The sequence below is a fragment of the Rhopilema esculentum genome, chromosome 11 (assembly GCF_057945365.1).
Source record: "Rhopilema esculentum isolate cy_ngs chromosome 11, ASM5794536v1, whole genome shotgun sequence".
Classification (NCBI taxonomy): domain Eukaryota; kingdom Metazoa; phylum Cnidaria; class Scyphozoa; order Rhizostomeae; family Rhizostomatidae; genus Rhopilema; species Rhopilema esculentum.
Genome location: NC_142825.1, coordinates 9,819,416 through 9,842,083, shown reverse-complemented (window position 1 = coordinate 9,842,083; position 22,668 = coordinate 9,819,416). Strand labels below are relative to the sequence as shown.

The window sequence follows — 22,668 nt, the reverse complement described above, 5'->3', positions numbered from 1 at the left end:
CAGTCAAGTTGGTCTGCATCTCCGTACAATCCGTGAAATGTTTTACATACGAGGAGGAATAGCTAAATCTAGGCCCCTTTCAGTTACTTTAGGAGACGTATATAGGAGGTTGTGTTGATAAAACGAAGACAATGGGCTTGCACTACCAGGTAACGCCAACATAACAGCTCCTTATGTAACTCTCTTGATTTAAGTAAAGAAAGACGGCTAGAGAACAATATCAACAAAATAAGCAGCTAATGAAATTTGTGGCTCCCTTATCGAGCAAACAAATCTGGAAAAGTGACAAAATTTTTTCAAAGTTAATAAAGTCTTCCGTTAAAACCCTTTTCTAACCTTTCGGAAAAACTATTTTTCTAAACTATTTGTATTTTTAGCTGATGGTTACGTTCAAAAAATTCTACCATTACTCCGAATAGATGATCATAAAATTAATTGCCCTTTTTATGAAATTTTAAGGTGCATTCACACGGGGTCTGCCGAATATTTGGTCGGTCAAATATTTGGTCACTTAGGCCTTGCGCTTACTCTGGGTTGGCTAAAAGGCGTCAAATTAGATCAATTAGGCGTACAAATACTCGGGGAAATTGACTGAATTTTTGGAAGTGACTAAACTTTACACCGACACATTTACCCAATTTCTTTTTCCCGATATATGTATGATAAATGAAGCGAATTGATGACTTCCCACGTACCACTTTATATCGCTGTAGTTGTACCGGCAGCGTGCAAATTCTTGAAGATCGAAGGGGCAAGATTGGCAGTCCTTTGCTGTCTTTTTTATCCCTCACACGAAAATCACATATCTGATAGCTAAAAAAAATATATAAGAATGTCAGTGATCTGTGAATTGATCTTCAATTACGAACAGTATTCAGCAACTCTGATATTGACTAGTAACGGAAACATTGGATTTAATTGGATAAACCATAATTCAACCAACAGCCTAAATGAATAAGTCGATCTTTAGTTCTGTAGGCCATTTCCTTTCTTCCATTCCTTTTCTCCGAGCTGGCAATATCCCTATTTTCTTTCTCCCTAACCATGGCATATCATTTGCAAGACATCATATAAAAAACCGCTTTCGTTCTATCTTACATCATCCATCCTTATTGCTTCCTTTTCTACTTTTCATTTTCATTTTCAATCACTCTTTCTACTTTTCACTCTCACCTCCTTCCATTAACATTTCTTTTCTTTCACCTCTGTCCCTTAACCTTTATTTGCCTATTCCACATTCCTTTTTCCATCTTTCTTTGATACTAGTTTTAAATGGAAATAGGTCAGTAAACGAAACAATGACATAATCCTCGGGGGAGAGGGCAGGAGCCCCCAGAGATTCTCTTGGCCCCTGGCTTGGCCTCCCCTAGTTTTACAATAGTTTATATTAAAGTTTTGATTTTATCTTTCTTAATTTATCCTCCTTAATAGGACTAGGAACTCCTTATGTGAAACCAAATTGCCCCGTCTACTCAAAACAGAATAATTTTCACAATAGGCAGAATGCAAACGTCCCAAATTTGCTCGTTGTCTAAACTAAAAGTCAGACAAACTCAACTTTCAATTGACCAGGATCAAACATTCTGGCTAGTGGATTCACATGGCGGCTCCAAAAAAATCTCAGTGACATTTAGCGTTGTTTATTTAAGTTCAGTGTTTTTCATAAAATGCTAAAACTAATTCTGAATAACGTTCAATTTTCTATCTAGGTCTTTTGGCCTAGTTCGCATGGCTAAGAATTTCTAAGTTGCAATTTCGGGGAAAAGCACCAAACCAATTGAGACTTGAAATATTTAAACTTTTGTAAAATGGTACCGAACGTATAGGTAATGAGTTATCAAACTGATGTCACTTTTCCCAGCAGTAAAACCACAAAGTCAAGGCGGTCGTACGTTGGCAGTGAGTTTGGTTATTTCAAAGAACATCAACCAGATCCAGACTAGGAAACAATGAACAAAGTTCCTGATCAAAGGAAGCATGAACCCCAATTTGGACTCTATATAGCTTTTGGAAGATTGAGTTGGGGGTTTTTGTGAAGTCTTTCTGTGCTGGATAGTTTTAAACATCTGCTGATTTATTCTATTCAATAAAGCTTGACAAACACACCAAGCCACCATTTGAGACAGAAAATTTATAACATTACTCCTGCATTAGCAAAGCCAAGAGCCTGACTTAGACTGAGTTGCAAAACAGGGGCTTTTTACAAAACTATGATGATCACGCATCAAAGTAGAAAATGTTCTCCATGACAATGATGATCACATATTTAAATAAAGGCTCTGAAGTAATATGTGAGACGTCATAATAAAAACAAACTAAATAAATCGAAAAACTGTACGAAATACTAAAAATTTCTCACATTTTTGCCTCAGGAAGTTTACGAGGATCGTAGCCAAATCTATTCCACAGGGCTCGCCAAGGCCCATTCAGCCAGTAGAATGCCACATACGGCAAAAGTTGCTTAAGCCTCTCGTTTTTTATTTCAGTGCTCAGATGACAAACAAGTGCCGTACGAGACCACATAGGACGCTCTCTAAACAGCTCTCTCAATTCTTCCAACGAACTTTCGACCCAACTGAACTTTTTCTTCGTACTATCGACGATTTCTCTACATTTAGCGCCTGGTTCTTGTGGTACTTCCTTGGATGTGAATATGGCAGCCATAGCCTCACTTGGTCGCCTTTTCCGCATACGAGAATCTGACTGCCTGCAAGAAATGTCATACTATTGAGGTATCACCAACCCTAGAAATTTCACGGTTAGTTATAGGATACGCTTATTAAACAAAACTCTTTAATAGAAGAACCTAAAAAAATGATTATTGAAATACAATTATTTTTAAACCTTCTGATATTAACAAACGAGTTTTTAAGGACAAAAAGCAGCAAAGAGCTTTTTACTAGAATGGACCCAGGAGAACATAGAGTAGTTTATGCAAAAAGCAAATAGGCTATTCGAATGAGAATAGAAATACCGTTGGGAGGTTAGGTAGATTTAATTTATCAGAAGGAGAATACTGAGAAATGAGAGGCTTTTCCAAGAAATCGTAGAGTTATGAAATAAAAGGTTTTTAGAAAAACTGTGATTGTACTTTAGGAACTGAAATCGGATATGGGTAGAAGACTACTGTTAAGTTATATGCAGACGATTTAGCATAAAAATAGAAAGCCGAAGAAACCCCTCGTCGTACAAGGAGAGGATGGCAGCATTGCTGGCTCTGAGAAAGAACAGATAACTTTAATCACGGAACATTTCAAACATTTTTGCACGATGGAACGAAAGAATTGCTCCCAACGATACCACCTTGTGAAATGAAAACACCCTTTACTGGCGTAAAAAATACAAAAGGCAGCAGAAAGTTTAAAGAATGGGGAAAGCGTAGGAGATGATAACCTAAATGCACAATTTGTAAAGTACGGACGACCGGAAATACATGAAGGCGTGGCCAAACTGCTGAACAACATGGCAAGCACAGGAGAATACCCAGAACAGATCAAACAAGGCATCATAAAACCTCTCAGCCCTCAAATCTACGACCAATCATACTGTTATCTGTACTAAGAAAATTTCTTGCCATCTATATGATTAGAAGATGTTGGGTCCGCATCAGCACTGAAATCCCAATCGGACAAGCTGCTTAACAAGCTGGGCGAAGCACGACCGAACAGGTTTTTGCAATCAAGATGCTAGCAGAGAAAGCAATAACATCCAGCAACTACAACATCTACCTTTTACTGCTAGAAATGAGTAAGGCCTTCGACACGGTACGCCACGCAAAATTATTAAAAGACCTCCAAGAAATACTTCAACCCGACAAACTACACATGATGTCCCTTTTGGTAAAGGATGTAAACTTGCGAGTCAAAGTCGGAAAATAGAAAGGTGAAAACATCTAAACAGAAATAGGGATGCAAAGGGTGACTGTCTAAGTGCAGTACTTTTCATCTTCTACCTTGCCAGATCCATGAATACCGAGAAGGCAGCAGCAGATCCATCCAGAAAGAATAACTGCTTTGAAATAAACCCTCAGTATGTTAATGACATCATATGGGCATCTATTGCGAAACATCGAATAGATCCTATCAAAAGAAACTATTGCTGGTAAACTTGAAGAAAGAAACCTGCGAATGAATGAATCAAAAACGGAAGAATATAACATCGAGCAAAAGGGAAACGAAGCATGGAAAGAATGCAGAGTTCTAGGAAGTCTACTAGGTACAGAAAAAGACATCAACAGAAGAAAGATATTAGCAGTTGATGCCTATAAAACGCTCAACAGCATTTTCAGCAGCAGGAAAAACTCCATCAAGATCAAACTGAGAACTTTTAATGCCCGTGTAGCAAGTGTATTTTTGTATAATAGCGAGCTTTGGACACTAACGAAGAAGCTATAAAACACCATCGACACCTTCCAACGTAGACATCTAAGAAAGATCCTAAGGATTAACTGGCAAAGAAATATTACCAACGACGAGCTCCATGTCAGAACGAAATATGAACCATGGAGTGAAATAATAAGAGAAAGGAGACTAACATGGCTAGGATATCTCATGCACTTGCATCCAGAAGCACCAGCAAGGAAAACCCTTGAAGAATATCTCAGGAAAATAAAACGGCCACAAAGAGGACCAAAGACGACCTGGATGCAGACAGTAAGGCAAAATCTGGCCAGCATCGGAATTAAACTGGATCTCTCAAAAGAAGCACAAACATTGAATAGATTATCTGAACTGACACAGGATAGAAAGAAATGGCGTGGCATTGTGAGACGCGTCGTGCAGTATTAACTGCGTGTGACGTCTTAGTAGTAGTAGTAGTAGTAGATCATAATAGAAGTGAGCTTCAGAATACCATGCCAAAGATAATACGATAGGCAAGGCCCAGAGTAGTAACATCACATTCCACAAGCTATGTTATGTTTCCTAACACAAGCATTCAGTTTGCTCAAAATGCTCATTACAACCATTTTCGTTTTGTAGCCATGTTTAAGCTTGTATTTATACCAATTTACTTTTGAAAGTTTTTGATCCCATATTGCCACAAAATATTATTACTCACTCAAAGTTTGTCATAGATAATCTGTTAATTGGTGTGAAAACCACCCCTTGGTAATGGTCTGTGTGCCTGAAAAGTTAATCACTGAAAGTTTTGCTGTAACAGTAAAAAACTTTACATATCTTGATTTTCAAGAAAAACTGGTGAAAAAATTGAGCATGTATTGCAGGCTGTAGTGGACCAATGCAAGCCCCCTCTCAGGATGTAAGGGCAGCACCAAGATGAACACAAGCTTTTGCGCACCTAACAATCTGTTGGTTTAGATAATACTTTAATTGGAAAAATTAGCTTCACTTACTGCTGAGGTATTTCTTCCTCTGGGTTTAGAGATTCCCTATGTGCAGGGTTCCCTTTTGTTCCTAGCCTATTAAAGGTCTCAGGGTGATAATTGTAGCTTCCTTGCACATCAATTCTTGAAAAAATTGCAGGTACAATGTGAAGTGGTTGTTGTTCATCTAATAGACTGCTTGTCTCCACAGTTGAAAATGCATTATGCAATGGCTTTGGTGTGATATACTGAAAGTCCACCAGAGACATAAACCTTAAAGTAAAATGAAAATATAGTTAGATTATCCGAATGCTGCAACAGAAAAGACTTTTCCAATGCTATATCTTTTAATTTATGATAAATTTAAGGATACTAATAGCTATAATTATTCAATGGAATAAGTTAGTGTCCAAATGCATCTGTAGTATTCAGATTTAATAGGTACCAGATTTAATTCTCTGTAGGTACCAGATTTTATTGACTTTGTGTCTTGGCGTCAATAGTCAGTCATTTTAACAGCCTAGCTTTTTGCAAATATATTAATTTGAAGCCTCTTTGCCAGCAATACAATTTGGAAGGTTTAGGCAAGGTAAAAAAGTTTCTGCTTTTAACTTCTGGATCAAAAATAACTGTTGTTTAAAAAAGATATTGGGCCATCAGACATTGTTTAGATAACCCAGATTGTGTTAAGAACTATAATGACAATATGTTTCAGATAATTGGCAGAGCCTTGGTCATTTTATCCTCAGCAATTTTGAAATCTATCTACATAACAACAAAAAAACCACCATTGCAGAGATTGAACGAGTGTTTTTTCTCCCTTGCCTCCAGTGATGGTTTTTCTAAGGACAGGTGGTACTGATAAGACAACTATTTTGGTCATGTGCTTGTGTTTTCCCAATTGGCCTATTCGATCCACAACTGGGTATATATTTTTCATCCTATTTTTTGAACCCTAATTATGATATTATCTCTGAGGGGTGTAAGAAAAAAATGCTTTTAGTATGTTGGAAAATGTTTGCTTTTTTCAAAGACATTAGAAAATCAAAATAGCCAGCTCAAACAAAATTTAATGAATCAAGGAAAAGGTTACAATTTTATTAAATTATTGAATTTACTCAAGCTACTTTTAAAGCAAATTTCTGATAACAACTCAGTTAATTATACCATGGTTCTTGCAGCAAAGACCTTTCATCTCCTAGCTTAGTAAATCTCTTGAGTCGTTAGAAACCCTTAGTATATTCATTACTGTTCTAGTCTGGGAAAATTTTTTAAGCACCGCAAAACTGCACACTTTGAACAGCCAAAAATTGATGCAGTTTCACATCATTTGCCAAAAAAGTTTTCAAGCAATTCTCGTAACTTAGCTCTTTGATTTTAAAACCCAGTGCTTACATGTCAAGGAGTAGAGATATTTACAGTTTTTTTTCGAATTTTCCTACATGCATGAAAAACTTCCAAATACAAGCAATATCCTGTCAGAAATATATTGACAAAATATTATTGAAAAATCTTTCAAAAATTTTGGACAAAACTTCTTTGAATTCGTCCCAATACTATCGAAATGTAAGTGTTATTATAAGGTATCAAGCGTAGAATTCTGCCCCAAAATCATAACATCAGGGTTACACAAATAGGGATGTACTACTGATACTCCAGGGTGCATTCCATGAAGCAAATTCAGAAGATCTTTGGAGCTGAGTTGAGTAATTTGGTGTTGTGTTGGGTTGAGAAAAGTACCTTCATAAATGTGGCATAAACTGTAATTTTGGTGAATGGCAAAGTCCAGTCGGCAGATAATTTTAAAAAGGCTAGCTTTGCATGCCAAAATTTGAAACTGCATGCAAAATTTAAAATTTTCTATAGGATGCACTCTTAGCCTAAATATCTGGACAAAATGGACACCAAATATATTTATAGACATTCAGCATTTAATGCAAATGAGGAGCTTTGATGAGAAAGGAGGAAAATATATTGGAAACAATGGAGATGCGAATACTCAAACTGATTATTAGGGTGTCATTGAGAGGAATGATGAGATCAGAAAGGAGCTAGAAGTGTGTATATTTACAGCAAAGGCAAGGGAAAATAGGCTTAGATAGTTTGGACACTTGGACACTTGAACAGGGCGGATTATGGAAAACTGGCAAAAGACATCATGTCTGTAGAAGTGAATGGAAAACAAGGCCAGGGAAGACCAAGGACGAGATGGAAGGATAACATCAAGAGAGACATGCAGGAACTGAACCTGATCGGGGAAGATGCAGAGGAAAGAAAACAATGGAGATGGAGGATTCGGGTGACCAACCCTGATTAATCGGGATAACGTCTAAGAAGAAAAAGAAGAAGCATTTAATGCAAATGCTTAAATGGCAAATGCACAAATTCTTTATACCAGCCTTCAGTTCCTATATACTTGCATATCAGGAGAAGCATGTGATTTACTTCTTACCCAAGGTGGCGCTGGGTGCCGCAGGAGAATTGAGAATTTTTTTATATCCATGGTTCCAGTTTGCTGGAAAATGCTCTCCATGAAGCAATTTTTAATCTACAACCTTTCTCATAGATGAAAATACATAGGAAAAAGCTATTTGAAAGTTTTGATCATATTTTTGGTGTCCTTGATGTGTTTTTTGGCTTATTCAACATTATTGGATCTTGAGATCATCTATGACAGTATCTCTCAAACAGTTAGAAGTTCTGAAAAAGACGTGAGCAGGTAATTTGCAAGAGGTCTTGGCCTACCATTACCCTTAGCTGCTATACATTTAAGCATCTCTTAAAGAGCAAGGCACTTGGAGATTAATGCTGAAATTGTGTGTAGCGCAAAGCCTTATCAGGTAGGGCATAAAACAAAAAAGAAGCAAAGAAAATTGAATAAAGAAATTCTTTAAGAATTCATAAAATTGAAAAAATATAGAGGCTTCACAAATTTTTAAGTTTTCTTAAAAATACCAAGTGTAATGGTGGTGCCACAATAAACCTATGAAAAGCCATGCAAATTTTGGACTTGTTACAAGGCACAAGCAAGTGCTTCAGTATCTGGTTCATCAATATCAGGGTACAAAAAACCCATGAGCTCCTCCTGGACAATAAATTGGGGCTGATATGTTTTCCTGGAAATACTGTGCTTGCACACCTGATAACTAGTAAACAGCAATTTTACATGCAGCACACGTGGCAGAAATGACAGTGGATGTAGAAGATCCTGTCGAGAACTGCCATACTCTGCAGAATGGGGCCTAGTAATGCAGTACAGAGCTTTTTCTGTGATTTTTTGCATACTAAGTAGCCTATAATCTACAATGTACAAATAAATTGCCTTTGAAAGATTGGCTGCGAAGAGGTTGGTGGGGATAATGATTGCACATGAACTTTGGCACACACCTAGTCTTTCTGTGGCACACTTTTGGGGTGAGGTTTTCATTTAATGTACCCTGACTGACACTGGGTAGGCGAAAAAAAACTATACAACATGAATACCTACCTATATGTGTTATGGACTATACCAATAACTTCCTGCTCATACTTCCACTCGTTTACTGGTTCATTCGATGGATTTTTTTTTCTTCGTCTTTTCAGTTTTACCAGCAATGCTCTTGAGGGCTGCAGATCACCACAAACACTGTGACAGTATGGATCGCTAGGCCTAAAATGTAGTTCTACTCTTCTTTTTGTATTGAAGTAAGTATCTGACAATTGTTCTTCACCTCCAAGGGTCTTCAACATACCCTCAACATCCTTTATGTAGCCTGGATACTCCACACATAAATATCGATCAGTTTTGAACGCCCCTAATCTGCCTGAACTCGTCGCAGACATTTTTTTATCACGATCAAAAGACTGAAATTTTCAAACTGTAGAACGGCTTCAAAACGCAAAATGTCTACTAAAAATGAAGAAAAATACAATTCATGTTTTAGGTTCACTTCATTGTATAATTCACCTAATAAAACGAGAAAGTATTTCTGCATGCACTATTTCATTGTAGAAACGCAAATTTCACATCTTGTAACGTACATCATAATCGCCAATAGCAGTATAGTAAAAGAAAAACAACAACAACGATTTTCCGGAGAACTATTTGAATAGCCTCTTCTCCGCTCAAGGATAGGAAGGAAATTCGATCGCCAAGTATACACGTGCAAATTTGGTAAAAGGAAAAACAGTTAATTGGCAATGATGGACGAGAAATGTCAAATAATAGATCGAAGCGGATTCATATACAATGGGGATACTAATCTTGAGTGGCCATTGTCGTTTAACATCCTTGCAAAATGCTCAACGACAAAAGCAAGAACCTCCATTTTGAAACTTCCACATTACGAAGTCGAAACACCGATTTTCATGCCAGTCGGCACCCAAGGGACTATGAAAGGATTAACAACAGACCAGTTAGAGAATCTCAACTGTCAGATCATTCTAGCAAATACGTATCATCTTGGAATGAGGCCGGTATGTTTGGTATTTCACTTTGCCTCATTGGTATTGAACTGTTTTTGCTGGGTGGTGTCTTCTTACTCAGCGACCAGTGAGAAGACGAGTAGATGGATATAAAAAACGAGTAGATTCAATTATGCAAGTATACACTTTGGTAATAATTGTGCACTTCAAGTATGCAAAAATATATTAAACCTTTTGTATAAACAATTTCATGAAAAACTGATACGGGTGTTTGTCACTTATGATTAAGACGTTCAAATTAAACCACACATTAAAATGAAGGCTGACAAGATTGTTATTAACACAATGGCAAAACCAAGAATATTTACTTTTGCAGAGGAAAGGAATCTTGAAATTTTGCATAAAAATTTTCTAGGTGATAGCATATTAGTCCACCCAACTAGTAGACTGGTTTCTGTTTGGGTATAATAATTTTTATATTCTACTCTGTTTAGTTTGGTACATATATAGCCTCTTTTAGGCACAATGGGTCATTCCATATCAAGATGGGGGGGTTGAAAATGTAACCCACCCTCTCAGAACTGTTCAATTTTTTTGTAGGGCTGCTAATACTAATGAGATAGAAGCACCCAGCTCTATATTTTTATTTTTTTGATAGCCACTTGAATTGGCTCAAATGTCTCTAATATGCCATTTTGAATTTTCCCGTCGACTCTTCTGGGTAATAAGTACTCTGGAGGCTGAAAATGACATCAGAAACCTGCCAGCATCTACAGAAAACTAATGATCTAAAAGAACAGCCATGAATAAATCAGCCAATAATTAGATAAAAAAGACTCAATCCAACTAGATTGAGAAACTACTTGCTGTAAGATATGACTTACCTCCAACCTAAAGGCCCAATATCCCAACATATTTTGCTGGCCATTTGAATTTCCCATTGGCTGGGCTACACAATAAATCTATTGTTGAGCCAGTCCACAATTTAAGGCAAATTCCCAATGTTTTCTTTATCATTACTGGGCTGCAAAGCTGATTTTTAACTCTGTACAGTGCTTGAGAAAGACAACTTTGTCAATTTGTTGTTCTGGTATAGCTGATAGCATAAGCATGGAACAGTGGCAAAAATTATGAGCAGTTGCAAGTTACAGGCTGAGAAGTGAATTAATTTATGAATCGTTTCTTTGCTAATCAATTTGTTTTTCAGGTCTTGCCTGGAAAGGCACATAATTGAGTGCATGTGTCTAAAGCCCACTTCAAAATTGCCATTGAGAGTGATTTTTCGAGCCTCTAAAAATGCAAAATGATATTGCCAAAATTAAAATAATAATACCCGTATGCCAATGCCAAAAGAAGCTGATTTTTCCTTAAAGGAGAAATGTTTGTTTGTCATTTTTCGCAACATTTTGCATGAGTACCTCCCAATGCCCTGCTTACACATAGATACATGTAGATTACTTAACATTTTAGATAGTAATAAACAAAGTGGTTACTTTCTGTTTTGATGTAATGGCCTCCTTTCTGTGGCACACAAAGCTATTGGTCTTTATTAAACCAATAGTGATACTGAAAAGTTTTTTTCAATGGCAGGAACTTATGAAATAAAATCAAGATGTGTAGAAAACCTGTCATTTTTTTGTGTATTAAATAATCTGGTGTGTTTTTTGTTTCCTCATTCCATTGCTTATTTAACGGTCCTGTCCAAGGATTTTCTCAAGATTTCATCTAGAGGTTGGTAAAAAGAGTGCCTTCATTTTGTTTAGAGCAAGGCTGGTTTTTTTGTGTCATAAAGTCATACTTTTTACCTTGTTCTTTATAAATTTGTTTTGCTTTCATTTTTTGTTTTCTACATGAATTATTTTTGTATTATCATGTTTCAACCACATTTGTCAGGGACCAGAGACATTACAAAAAGCTGGTGGTCTGCATAAATTCATGAACTGGAAACGAGCACTCCTAACAGTAAGTACTCATACAACAGAGAAAAATCAATCAGAACGTGTCAAATCTGTTTGTCTCTAACTTTGTTAATTTAGCAACTGGTAACCTGATGATAAATTTTTGTTTGAGCCCCAGGCTAGAAACTTAGAGCCATCCTTTGGTATGCTGTAAATCTTCAAATTAGCCTCCTGGGGACTTATTTATTTTTTATTTCTTTGGATGGGGGGTTATTCAGGGGCTTATAGGGGGGTGAGCTTATAAAATTATAGTAGGCATCAAGAAGACATTATTAAAAGACCTCACATATTTCAGTAGGAATTTCTTTGTAAACATTTAATTGATTATTATAAAAAGTATGAATTTTTGTTGTAATTCAATAAAGCACCAAAGGCAACCTCAGATGGCAACAATCAACAAATTGAGGGGGGGGGGGCAATTCAAGGATTTATGGTAGCAGTGGGGCCTTATTTGAGCAGTGTCTTATTGACAATTTTATAGTTCTAGGGTGGGGGCATATTTGAGGGGGAAGCCAATTGGAGGATTTACATTACAGCTCAGTCTCTACTGCGTCAAGCACTCTGCAACAGAAAGTCATCTTTTTCATTACCTTCAAACCTATGGTGCCCATGGTAGAAAAAAAGTTGAGATTTTATAGCTGAAATCGATTTGGATTACTAGTATTAAAAATGATACCCTCAGTATTAGATTTGTTCATAACAATAGGGATAAATTTTAATAGTTTCTCTACAGTAGTCATTAGGTCTTTTCAATTTCCACAGGACAGTGGTGGGTTCCAAATGGTTTCACTGGTAAAGCTATCAGAAGTCACTGAGGTAATCAAGCACAGTTTGTGTTAAACATATTTTCTTGCCTAGCTGTTTTTTTCCAATGAAAATATAAGAGGCTGTTATTAACTATGTTACTGATCTTATTGATTTAAAAAATGTTTTTCTAACTTATAAGCAAATTTGAGGATTCCTAGACCTAGTCTACGTAAAAGACTATGCATATCTGGACAACTTTCACTTGCAAAGCCTACACAAATACTTTTCATAATTCTTTTTAGTTAAGTCTCCCAAAATTTTTGAACATAAGGTCTAACTTACCTTTATAAACCAGGATTTCCCATTCATTTAAACTGAAATAGTCAAATATATAATCCAACTCTATTTATTCAAATCCAAAGGGTTAGAATTGCTGATACAACTCTTTACTTATCATTCCTTTAAGAAAGGAGGGTGTGAAATTTTGCTCCCCATATGACAATGAAGAGATACTACTCACCCCAGAGAAGTCAATTGAAATACAAAATTCTATTGGAGCTGATATAATGATGCAGTTAGATGATGTTGTTCATGTCTCAACCAGAGGTCCTCGTGTTGAGGAGGCAATGTACAGGTCCATTAGATGGCTGGATAGATGTCTGAAGGCAAATAAAAATATGGACTCTCAAAATATATTTCCAGTTTTGCAAGGAGGACTTGACTTAGATTTACGAAAAAAGTGCATTGAAGGTGAGTCAAATCTGCATGTTTCTATCTGATTTGCTGAAAAAATGTAAGAATTATCTAACATTTGTACCTTTAGACTTTTGAAAAAGGAATTTTCATCAAATCTTGCAGAGGATTCAACTACATTTTTTGTTATTTTGTTTTGAAATAACCTTCTATGCTAAATTCAATTACAAACTTCTGACCTCATGTCAACATTACTTGGGTTGCTAATACATTGACATGTCACACAGGGACTTCTTCAGCCTGGCACAAGTTTCAGTTTGCTTCAAACTCTATGTGGAGCAGGCTTCAAACTCTATGTGGGGTAGTTGAAAAACTCTAGGGAATAAGATTACAACTGGGTATGGGGTTAATTGAACATCTCTAGAACTGAGATGGAGGTATTCATTCAATATGTAAGCACAAAGCACTCTTGCTACCAGGAAATTTTCAGGTGATATGCATTTTCAAATTTTAAACATCATAAAGAAATCCAAGATCTAGTTCATCATCAATCAAATCAGACAACTTTTAGATCAAACAGCATTAGATTCCTCAGCCCAAAGATCTAGAATAGCTTTCCAAAATTTTACAATAATTATTGTGTAGTCTTCAAAAACAATGCATTTGGCTAGATAACTTGTTATCAAAAATCTTATTTTTATCAGTATTAGTCTGTCAGATGAGTTATCATTTAGTGAGCTACAAGAAAAATCATGTCTTTTAGATTTGACTGTAATTTAATTTTGAAACATTCTTCTTTACCATTGTTGCTTTGGCACAGGAATGCTGATGCGAAACACTCCAGGGTATGCTATAGGAGGCTTGAGTGGTGGAGAGGAGAAACATGAGTTTTGTAAGGTTGTTAGCTTTTGCACTGATCATTTGCCTGCTTCTAAGCCAAGATATGTCATGGGTGTTGGGTAAGTTTTTGGAGGTCTGTTCTTTCTTCTTGACAAAAACCTTTCTACTGATGGTTGCTTATACGATAATTTATCTAAAGAATGTTTTGGTTGTATGTAAATCAATTCTAGTAGAAGTAACTGATATCATCAGAACTGCAGCCATTTAAAATGTAGAAAATTATGGTGACATTTTGCCATATTCCACACTGCTGCCTACCAAGATGAAACTAAATGCATGAATACAGGCTCGCTTAAAGCCAAAGAAACTCGGATTCAGCAAAAACTTTGAATAGATGCTACAACTCTATTACATTCATATCAAATAGGAAACTGTCAAAAGAAGCCCAATAGGCATCTTGAGAAGCAAATAAAACAAAACTGCGCGAATAGCATTTAGCTGTTTCTGATGTTTTATTTTATATTTTTCTTATGTAAATAATGCAGAATATTTGATTAGATTTTCATTTTCATTACACAAAAACCATTATAAATATATTTTATTGTAATAAATGATTATATGGTTGTTATTGCAACTTGCTGTTATGTTTTAGCTACGCAATAGATTTGGTTGTTAGTTGTGCTCTGGGTGCTGACATGTTTGACTGCGTCTTTCCAACAAGAACAGCGGTAATTTCATTCTATATCTGCTTGGGTTTTTACCTCATTTAATCACAAGTCTTTGTAGTAGTCAGGGGCGCTGGAGAACATTTTTTTTGGGTGGTGGTGGGGAGGGGGGGTAGTTGATGGCTCTAGACAAATTGGCAATTTTTATGGTAGTTTTTCTGCTATTATCTTTGACGCGACAGCATTAATATCATACTTCAGCGAAGGGGCTATTACCTCCGTGTGATGTCATGTGTCAAGATGGCATGAAGGTGCAGAACATATCGAAACATTGTTAGGTACATTAAATCTAAAGTACCTCAGTATAACGCGATACTTTCTTGCTTTCCGTTCCTTTTGAACTTTGTTGTATGAAAGGCCGCCAGTTGCAAATGTGAATGTGGACTGGCCTTAACAAAAGTTACAGTTACCTTTGTAAGAGACTTTTACATGAAAATTAATATTGTTTTTACGTTTTTCTTCGGTTATAGCTTTTAGTAAGGTGAGTGACTTGAAAACCTTAAATTTAATATTTCAGAGATTTGGAACGGCACTCGTCCCTTGGGGGCAACTCCAACTGAAAAGTGGACAATATGCTATAGATTTTGATCCCATCGATAAAGAGTGTCTTTGTTCCACATGTCAGAATTATACCAGAGCCTACTTACACAGTCTGGTTGCAGCTAAAGAAACAGTTGGTTGTCACCTTATAACTATTCATAACATTGCTTATCAGGTACCTTTAAAGCACTTTCTTCCTAACTAATTATTCTTGTCTGAGTTAGTACTTAGTGATGTTAGAGATAGCCAATACTCGCCATGTTAGATATTGGCTTAGCCATATTAGATACTATCAATATATGATAATATTAGAGAATGCCTATGCTTTGCTATATTGGAGACGATCAACACTTGGCCATATTAGGGAATTTCAATGCTATATCGGAGAATATCAAAACATGATCATATTAGTGAAAGAAATGCTATTTTTGAGATTATTAATACATTATCATTTTAGAAACTGGTATTGCTTAGCTATATTAGAGATTTCCAATACATGGCCATATCAGAGATTTCAATAGATGGCTATATAATAGAAGTTCAATACATAACATTATTAGAGATCGATCAATGCTAAGCCACATGAGACGATGACGCTTGGCCTGTTTAATACTTGCAACATGAAATTAGTTGTTTCTACCGTCTTTTATTATGAAGAATTTAAAATCCAGAAAATGTGCCGTTGCACGGCTAAGTAGCATAAGAACAAATGGATTTTAGAAACCAAACCAAGGCCACACATTCATTTCATTTTCTGTTATTTTCGAAAAGGTCTTTACACAGGTTCACTTTTCTGGATATTGATTTTCGTTTCGACCATAATCAGATTGTACTTAGTTAATTGTGGTCACGGCACCATGTACCTTCGTTGTTGGTAATGTCTTCTCGTACCGTTTTTCTTTCCTATCAGTTAAGTGCTAAGTTTGAGAGCTTCTTATTTCAGCTTTGTAATGTGAATACCATTATAAAAATGGGTTTCTGTCACTCTCTCTTGCAACAGTTACCTCGCATCACAGACACCTTCATAAATAGAGACCTTTTGCATCTATTTTTAATAGTTACATAATTGCACACGCCCTATGATACGTCGTGCGTTTAATTTAAAAATAAAATTATCGACGTGGTAGGCTAATGAAGAGTTTCAGAATGCAATTTTTGGCTGTTCTGTATATATAAATACATTTTAAAGAAGCAACTGCTTTACATGTTTTTTCGCTCCCTGAGTAAACCTTTCTTTTAATCTGAAAAGGATCAAGGCTCTGTTTTTTTTATGGATGAATCCAATCACGAAAGGGCGAAATTTATTGAGAAATAAGGAACCGAGAACTCCTCTTACCTTGAACTTGATTTAGATTCTTGCAACAGCACTGATATTATATTGTCACCAGTGAGACTTCCAAGAGAGTTATTTTTCCTTTTCTTTTTCTTTGTATTTCTTTTCATTTGCTTTTTTCGCTCCTTTTTCTTTTGCTCGCTTTCTTGGTTGTATCTGAAAATTCTAAATTGAGTATTGATTTTAGTCCTGTTTTTTGTAGATGGCGCTGATGAGGACGATAAGGGAGAGCATAAAACAAGATAAATTTCCTGACTTTATACAGAGATTTTTCAGGACAATGTATCCCCTTGGCAACTACCCGCAGTGGTGTACTGATGCTTTAGAGACTGTAGGCGTATTTTTAAAGAGTTAATTTAGATCGCTGCTTGAATAAAATTTGTCTTTCCTATAAATGGCTTATCTTTCTTGCCCCCTGAGAGCATGAAAGGCCCCTAGTTTATAGGAGATGCGGTATTTTCTACTAGTTACTTGACCCAAAAGATTTCTGAATAAATTTTTTTCAGTGGCAATACGCTGTATTTTTGCCTTAAGAAATATATTTTCAATATGTTTGTCCTATACACATGCTTAGGAACCTCCAGTTAACAAATTTGCTATTAGGGAGGTCTAAATCTAGTACGGGTAAGAGTGCGATAACGAGTTTCGGACTGCGCAACCTGTTTGCGCACGCTTGGCAGGAACCATCGTACTAACTCACTATACTGACAACAGTCGTTCAGGACGACATTATTTGCAAATTGTTGCAAATAGTGAAAAGTTTAGTCATTTTGCCACCCTGTTTAGTTTTGTTTAGTCGTGTTGAATGTTGTTGAGTTTTGATCCTGGTCGAAAATTTTAGCGTTGTTTAGTGTTGTTTAGCAAATGTTTAGTCGTTTTGCCACCCTGTTTAGTGTTGTTTAGTCGAGTTGAGTGTTGTTGAGTTTTGATCCTGGTCGAAAATTTTTAGTGTTGTTTAGTGTTGTTTAGCAAATGTTTAGTCGTTTTGCCACCAATTAAACATTTGTTGTGATCGCGCAGGCGCTCTATCTGTGGAAACCCGAAGGTTTTCGTCTGTTATCGTTCGTTTTCCTGTCTCTACGTGACCCAAAAAGCCTTTATGAGACATCTGCATATCTCGTTGTACGCCAGTGTCTTCTTCAACAGTCAACTTTGTTGTCAATGTGCTAAAAAGTCTTTTCTTTCCCTGTCGCTTCATCCAATTCGTATTTTTATTCACTGCTTGTGCATGCAACAAAATAAACCAAAAGCAAATTCCTATGCAAGATGCCCAACAACCCAACAGCGTCATAGACAGCCTGCAGTTAAAAAAGTTGAGTGACATTTAGTGAAAAGTTTAGTCACGTTTTGCCACCCTCGCTAAACTTCGCTCAACTTCACTAAACAAAAGTTGAGTGAAATATTTAGTGAAATGTTCAGTCGTTTTACCAGGGTTTAACACGGCACGATATTTGTCTCATCCGAGAAATGCCCCTCATCTGCTTACAAACGCCTGAGACTATGTAAGTAATATTGACAACCCAAAATTTGAAGTAACGACTAGTTGACTGGTTCCACTTCTCTAAAATAGTTCTTAAAAAGAGATCAAGAGGCATTTTGGGATAGAAACTGGGATCTAGTTTATTTGGGGTATTTTGAACAAGCTGATTACGAATTTGGCGGATCCCAAGCGAAATTCGCTAATTTAAAGGCTTAATTTGCATATTCAAAATGGCTGCCCGTCAGAAAACTTCAAGGTATAACCAAGGGACCCTCCGAACCGAATAAAGTTCTGAAAAGTTGTATAATATAGCAACTAAAGACCTGGCAAGTAAAAAAGTTCAAGAATCTTTGCTGCATGCAGCCGATCTTGGTCAGCAACAAATTTTAAGCTTTGTCACGCACAGACTGACACCGTCTGACACAGAGCCCATAGTACCCACGAACCATTAAAAAGATGCCAGAAAACAAAGCGAACTTGCACGATTCATGTCAGAAGAGTTGTTCGCCAAGCAACTGAAGATAAAGAAGATTGTTACAGCGGATGGATTCATCAATGAATTGCTTGCCCAGTCATCTAAATACTACACTGATATCTTGTTATTGATTGCAGACCATAAAGAAGCAGATACCAGACTTGCCCTTCATGCTATCAATGCCACCTGCAATACAGTAGTAGTTGCTGCTAGAGATTCAGATGTACTTATCATTCTTCATACGTGTCCTACTGTGAAAAAACGCGATGCAATGATCTTTGGATGATGTCTGGAACGTCAAAGAAGAGAAAATATATTCCAAACAAAAAGATTCTTCACGCCTTGCCAGAGGGATCTGTTCAAGCACTCATCCCCTTTCATACTTTTAATGGATGCGATACAACTTCGTACTTTTCTGGGAATAAAAGGCATCTAGACGGGAAGTTTCTAAAGAGTCGCATGAACTCTTGCAAAACATAGGAAAAGGAGGTATAAACAAACAAGTTATGCGGAAAGTAGAATAATTTCTTTGGCACGTTTACGGTGCAGGTCACATCAACACCACAAATGAAGCCCGACACGTTTTATTTTTCAAGAAAATAAAACACGAAGCATTGCCTCCAACAAGTGATGCGGCACACCTTCACATAAGAAGAGCACACTTCCAAGCAATGATATGGAAACAAGCTGGATCACCGCATCAAGACTTACCGTCACCTACAGATTTCGGATGGGAGCTTTCTGAAGATCGATTAAAGCCGATTCTAATGACAGCGAAGCCATCCTTACTGCTTCTCTGGAGATGATCTTTTGTGGATGTAACACACGATGCAGAAACTCATATAGCTTAGTTTGCTTTAAGATTTAGATCAGACACTCCTTCAAATCTTAATGTAGGGTCAAGCTTCACAATGCAGGCCTTGCACATATCAACCTGAGAAGAATCTTCAAGAATTCTTGACAAGTATGGAAGAATTTAAAAATTAGCAATGAAGTTTTAAGCGAATTTACAATTGTTCTTTTCTCAAGAACTCTCAAGAATTATTAGTTAGAAGATAGTGTTTATTTGCGTAAGGCCTGTAATGTAGCAAGTTGTATGGCATATGCAGCAAAGCTGAAAACAATGAAATCAACTGACCTATAATCGATTAGATTCCACCTTGGACCTTCACGTTAGAGACCTTCACAAAAATGCAGCATAGTAGAACTGGATATACAAAAGGAACGTGTTCAGCCACTTAAATATTCAATGTTGACATTTCACCCGGTTACTTCTTGGGAGAAAATTTCATTTGAGAAAATGCCATAGATAAACTTGTCGTTAGTACGAAAAATGAAAACCTGAAAGATTGCCATTTCTCCTAAAATGAAATGGACTCAACGAAACTGGAAAAGATTTCTTTAAAATGTTAGACACTAACCAGCTAGAAAACTAAATAAATGACTTTAATTTTTGCCGAAGGATCATAGATCATCGAGAATGCCACCATTCGACTAATTTCGATGAGAACTTTCAAATGTTGCATGACCTATTTGGTTTTTGATGGCGTGAACAATTTTTAAGTTAATGACGTCATCAAATTTATGACGTCATGCAAATCACAAAAAATGTAATAGATCAAATTTACGAGCCGAAATTGGTTTTCTTTATCTTTAAAAGAAAATTGAAGTCATTTTAGTGTATTTGCATCAGTAATTAGGGGTTTAAATGAAACAATGACAAATTAGTGTAAATAAATCATGAATAAGCAATATAGATAATAAGCTTAGATGGAAATCATATCTCTGATTTTTACTTTTTGATCGTTTTGATACATTCTAGAGACATTATAAAAGATATTACCAATAGTTAGCAGATTCTGCCATTTTCTTCAATTATTACATCATAATGACGTCATAAATGTAATGAGTTCCCTGTTAAAATTTAAAAAGTTCCCTGTTCTGTAGATTGTGTTGCTGTACATCATTTTACCACGTTCTGTCCTCATAACAGCAATATTAGTGAATATCCTAGTCGAATGCAATGTAATGGGTTTTCTTGGCAGCATTCTAGAGATTTTGACTGGTAGCCATTTTGATATGCAAATTAAGCCTTCAAATGAGCGAGTTTCGCTTGGGATCCACTAAATTCGTAATCAGCATGGTCGAAATACCCAAAATCAACTGGATCCCAGCTTCTACTAAAAATGCCCCTTGTTTTATAATTTCTTGGAATTAGAACCAGTCTATAGGGCTTTGAATGATAGATTCTCCAAGCTGTTGAGAAACTTTAAGAACAGGTGCGGACACCTGGGGGCGAAAGAGGAGGCTGGTTACCCTACCCTCTAATATATATTCAGCCAAATATCTGTCACTGTTTAAGAAAGCCGACCGGAAAGAAGCATGGGCCGCAGGTATCAAATGTCATCCTTGTTTAAATAAATTCCACCAGCGACTCGTCTTCATTCGCCCCTTCCGAATTCTACATGATTTCAGTAAGGAAAAATAAGCGCAGACCCTCTAGATCCAGGCACGCCAGAGCATGATCCCACCGCCCCCCACCCCCCCCCCCCCCTTTTTCGCTGATGTATGTTAACAAAGATCTGTTAATAAAGATAATAGTGGAAAACCACCATCATAGTTAACCAATTTGTATAGAGCTTTGCAGAAACTTATTCAAGGAGGCCTGGACCCCCAAAAAACTTCCTGTTTTTCCTATACACCCTTAAAGAAACGTCGAATCCGATATACTCAACTTTGAAATAAAATATTTTCTTATTGTTTGCTGTTGGATAATACCCAACGAAAATCGTCCCAACATTTTCGTATTTGGACTTCATCTCTTCCCAAATCTCAATGTTGGCCCTTGGACTAAACACAAACTTCAGGTAACAACGCAATCTCGCTATCCTGAGACATATTTATATTTAGCACTCAGGGCCCATGCCACAAATTTGAAATTAGGGGACCAAGGCTAGCTAAAGCATGGGGTCAAGGCTTCTTCCCCTTTTACTGCAGCTTTAAAACTACTTGCTTTGCAAAAAAATGGAGGAGCTATGGCCAATATTGCACGATAGTGATATTTTTCTGAGCGATAAAGTTTGATCATTTTTGCGCCGTTCTTCTGCCCTTTATTTTCATGACAGTTTTCTGGTGTACCTTATTTCAAATGAGATGTTTTGAAAATCTTAATTGTGTTCAATACAGACATGGCTGCTAGATAAAGTAGTGTTTGCACATCCAGCGCTTTTCTTTTATGATATTCTTTTTAATCGTGGTTTTCCTTTAATGATATTTTCAAATTTCTTCAGCAGACTTTCTGTTGCCTAGTGACCGTCCTGTTTTTTTTTCAATGTATAGAGTTGAGATTAATCATTCTGATATGCTATAGGCTGGTTTTCTACATCTGTTAGAAACCATAGTTTGAAATAGATTTACCTAAAGTGCAGTTAATAGATATGCACTAAAAAGATATAAGGGTTATTTTATGTCTCACACGACTGTAAATCCGGTTGATGATATTTTTTTGCATTACGCTCCGATTTGCAGTCAGTTTCTTAGTTTATGTTGATTCAAGTAGAAAACGTTTTTAGATACCAATTGCTAAAGAGCTTCTTTAAAACACCACAAAATATCACAAGAAAACATGGAATAGAACACTCGGTAAGTTACAAGGAGCTCTTCTCTCTATTAATTTAGGCCCGTAAAACCCCGCGTTAAACGGGAAATAGATGGCTAATCATCAAAAAGAATCAATTCCACCCATCTTTAAACAAGGATTTCATGTAGTTTATAAAGGTTCAAGGTGATCAGTATTATAATTTCTTTATTTGTTGCTAATCTTGGTATCTTATAGGCAGTTCTTATAATAAAATAAGTGTATATCTCAAAGTAAGTTCAGTAAGTAAATGAATTACCGAACAATCTTGCTTCCTCTCGAACCAACATTTTGCTGTCTTGAAGTAATTTATCTTCTCTTTAGTATGAGCCAGGTGTATATCGCAACTAACTGCTTGCCACGAAATCTTACTGCCTCTAGAATAAACCAAATTTACTGTTAGAGTTGACAGAGAAGATTTTGTTTGTATTTATTATACAAAAGATGCCAATGCCAAGCCTATCTATTTCTGCAATCATAAGTAGACGGAGTACGGGCCCTACGCCATGAATT

General features: G+C 36.5%; 2 protein-coding genes and 1 long non-coding RNA gene across 9 annotated transcripts in view; 1 reads left to right on the top strand and 2 right to left on the bottom strand.

Moving 5' to 3' along the window:
* Nucleotides 1-9,145, bottom strand: part of LOC135693474 (general transcription factor 3C polypeptide 5) — a 54,510-nt gene extending 45,365 nt beyond the window's left edge. For all 7 annotated transcript variants that reach the window (XR_010517010.2, XR_016144329.1, XM_065211973.2 and 4 more), the window contains exons 1-4: nt 8,811-9,145; nt 5,354-5,596; nt 2,360-2,707; nt 696-813 (exon numbers count right to left, since the gene is read on the bottom strand). Coding sequence is in view for 5 of the 7 variants with exons in the window: in XM_065211973.2 (XP_065068045.2) it covers nt 696-813; nt 2,360-2,707; nt 5,354-5,596; nt 8,811-9,145 (1,044 nt within the window). In the remaining 2 variants the exon portion in view is untranslated. The remainder of the gene's footprint in view (nt 1-695; nt 814-2,359; nt 2,708-5,353; nt 5,597-8,810) is intronic.
* Nucleotides 9,146-9,502: 357 nt separating this feature from the next.
* On the top strand, nt 9,503-20,356 carry LOC135693478 (queuine tRNA-ribosyltransferase catalytic subunit 1). Its single transcript, XM_065211984.2, has 8 exons — nt 9,503-9,778; nt 11,621-11,689; nt 12,448-12,501; nt 12,903-13,182; nt 13,946-14,084; nt 14,618-14,693; nt 15,208-15,405; nt 16,766-20,356. The coding sequence occupies exons 1-8, from the start codon at nt 9,503-9,505 to the stop codon at nt 16,916-16,918; spliced, it is 1,245 nt and encodes a 414-aa protein (XP_065068056.2). The 3' UTR covers nt 16,919-20,356.
* Nucleotides 12,958-22,668, bottom strand: part of LOC148958987 (uncharacterized) — a 25,743-nt gene continuing 16,032 nt past the window's right edge. The window contains exons 2-4 of the long non-coding RNA XR_016144332.1: nt 22,415-22,532; nt 16,567-16,728; nt 12,958-13,091 (exon numbers count right to left, since the gene is read on the bottom strand). This is a non-coding gene — a long non-coding RNA (uncharacterized LOC148958987). The remainder of the gene's footprint in view (nt 13,092-16,566; nt 16,729-22,414; nt 22,533-22,668) is intronic.

Bases quoted from the DNA above. Each gene is read 5' to 3' on its own strand.
- LOC135693478 (XM_065211984.2), top strand. From the start codon at position 9,503: ATGATGGACGAGAAATGTCAAATAATAGATCGAAGCGGATTCATATAC. The intron at 12,502-12,902 runs GTAATCAAGCAC...CCTTTAAGAAAG, and splicing joins AGCTATCAGAAGTCACTGAG to GAGGGTGTGAAATTTTGCTC. The intron at 14,085-14,617 runs GTAAGTTTTTGG...GTTATGTTTTAG, and splicing joins AGATATGTCATGGGTGTTGG to CTACGCAATAGATTTGGTTG.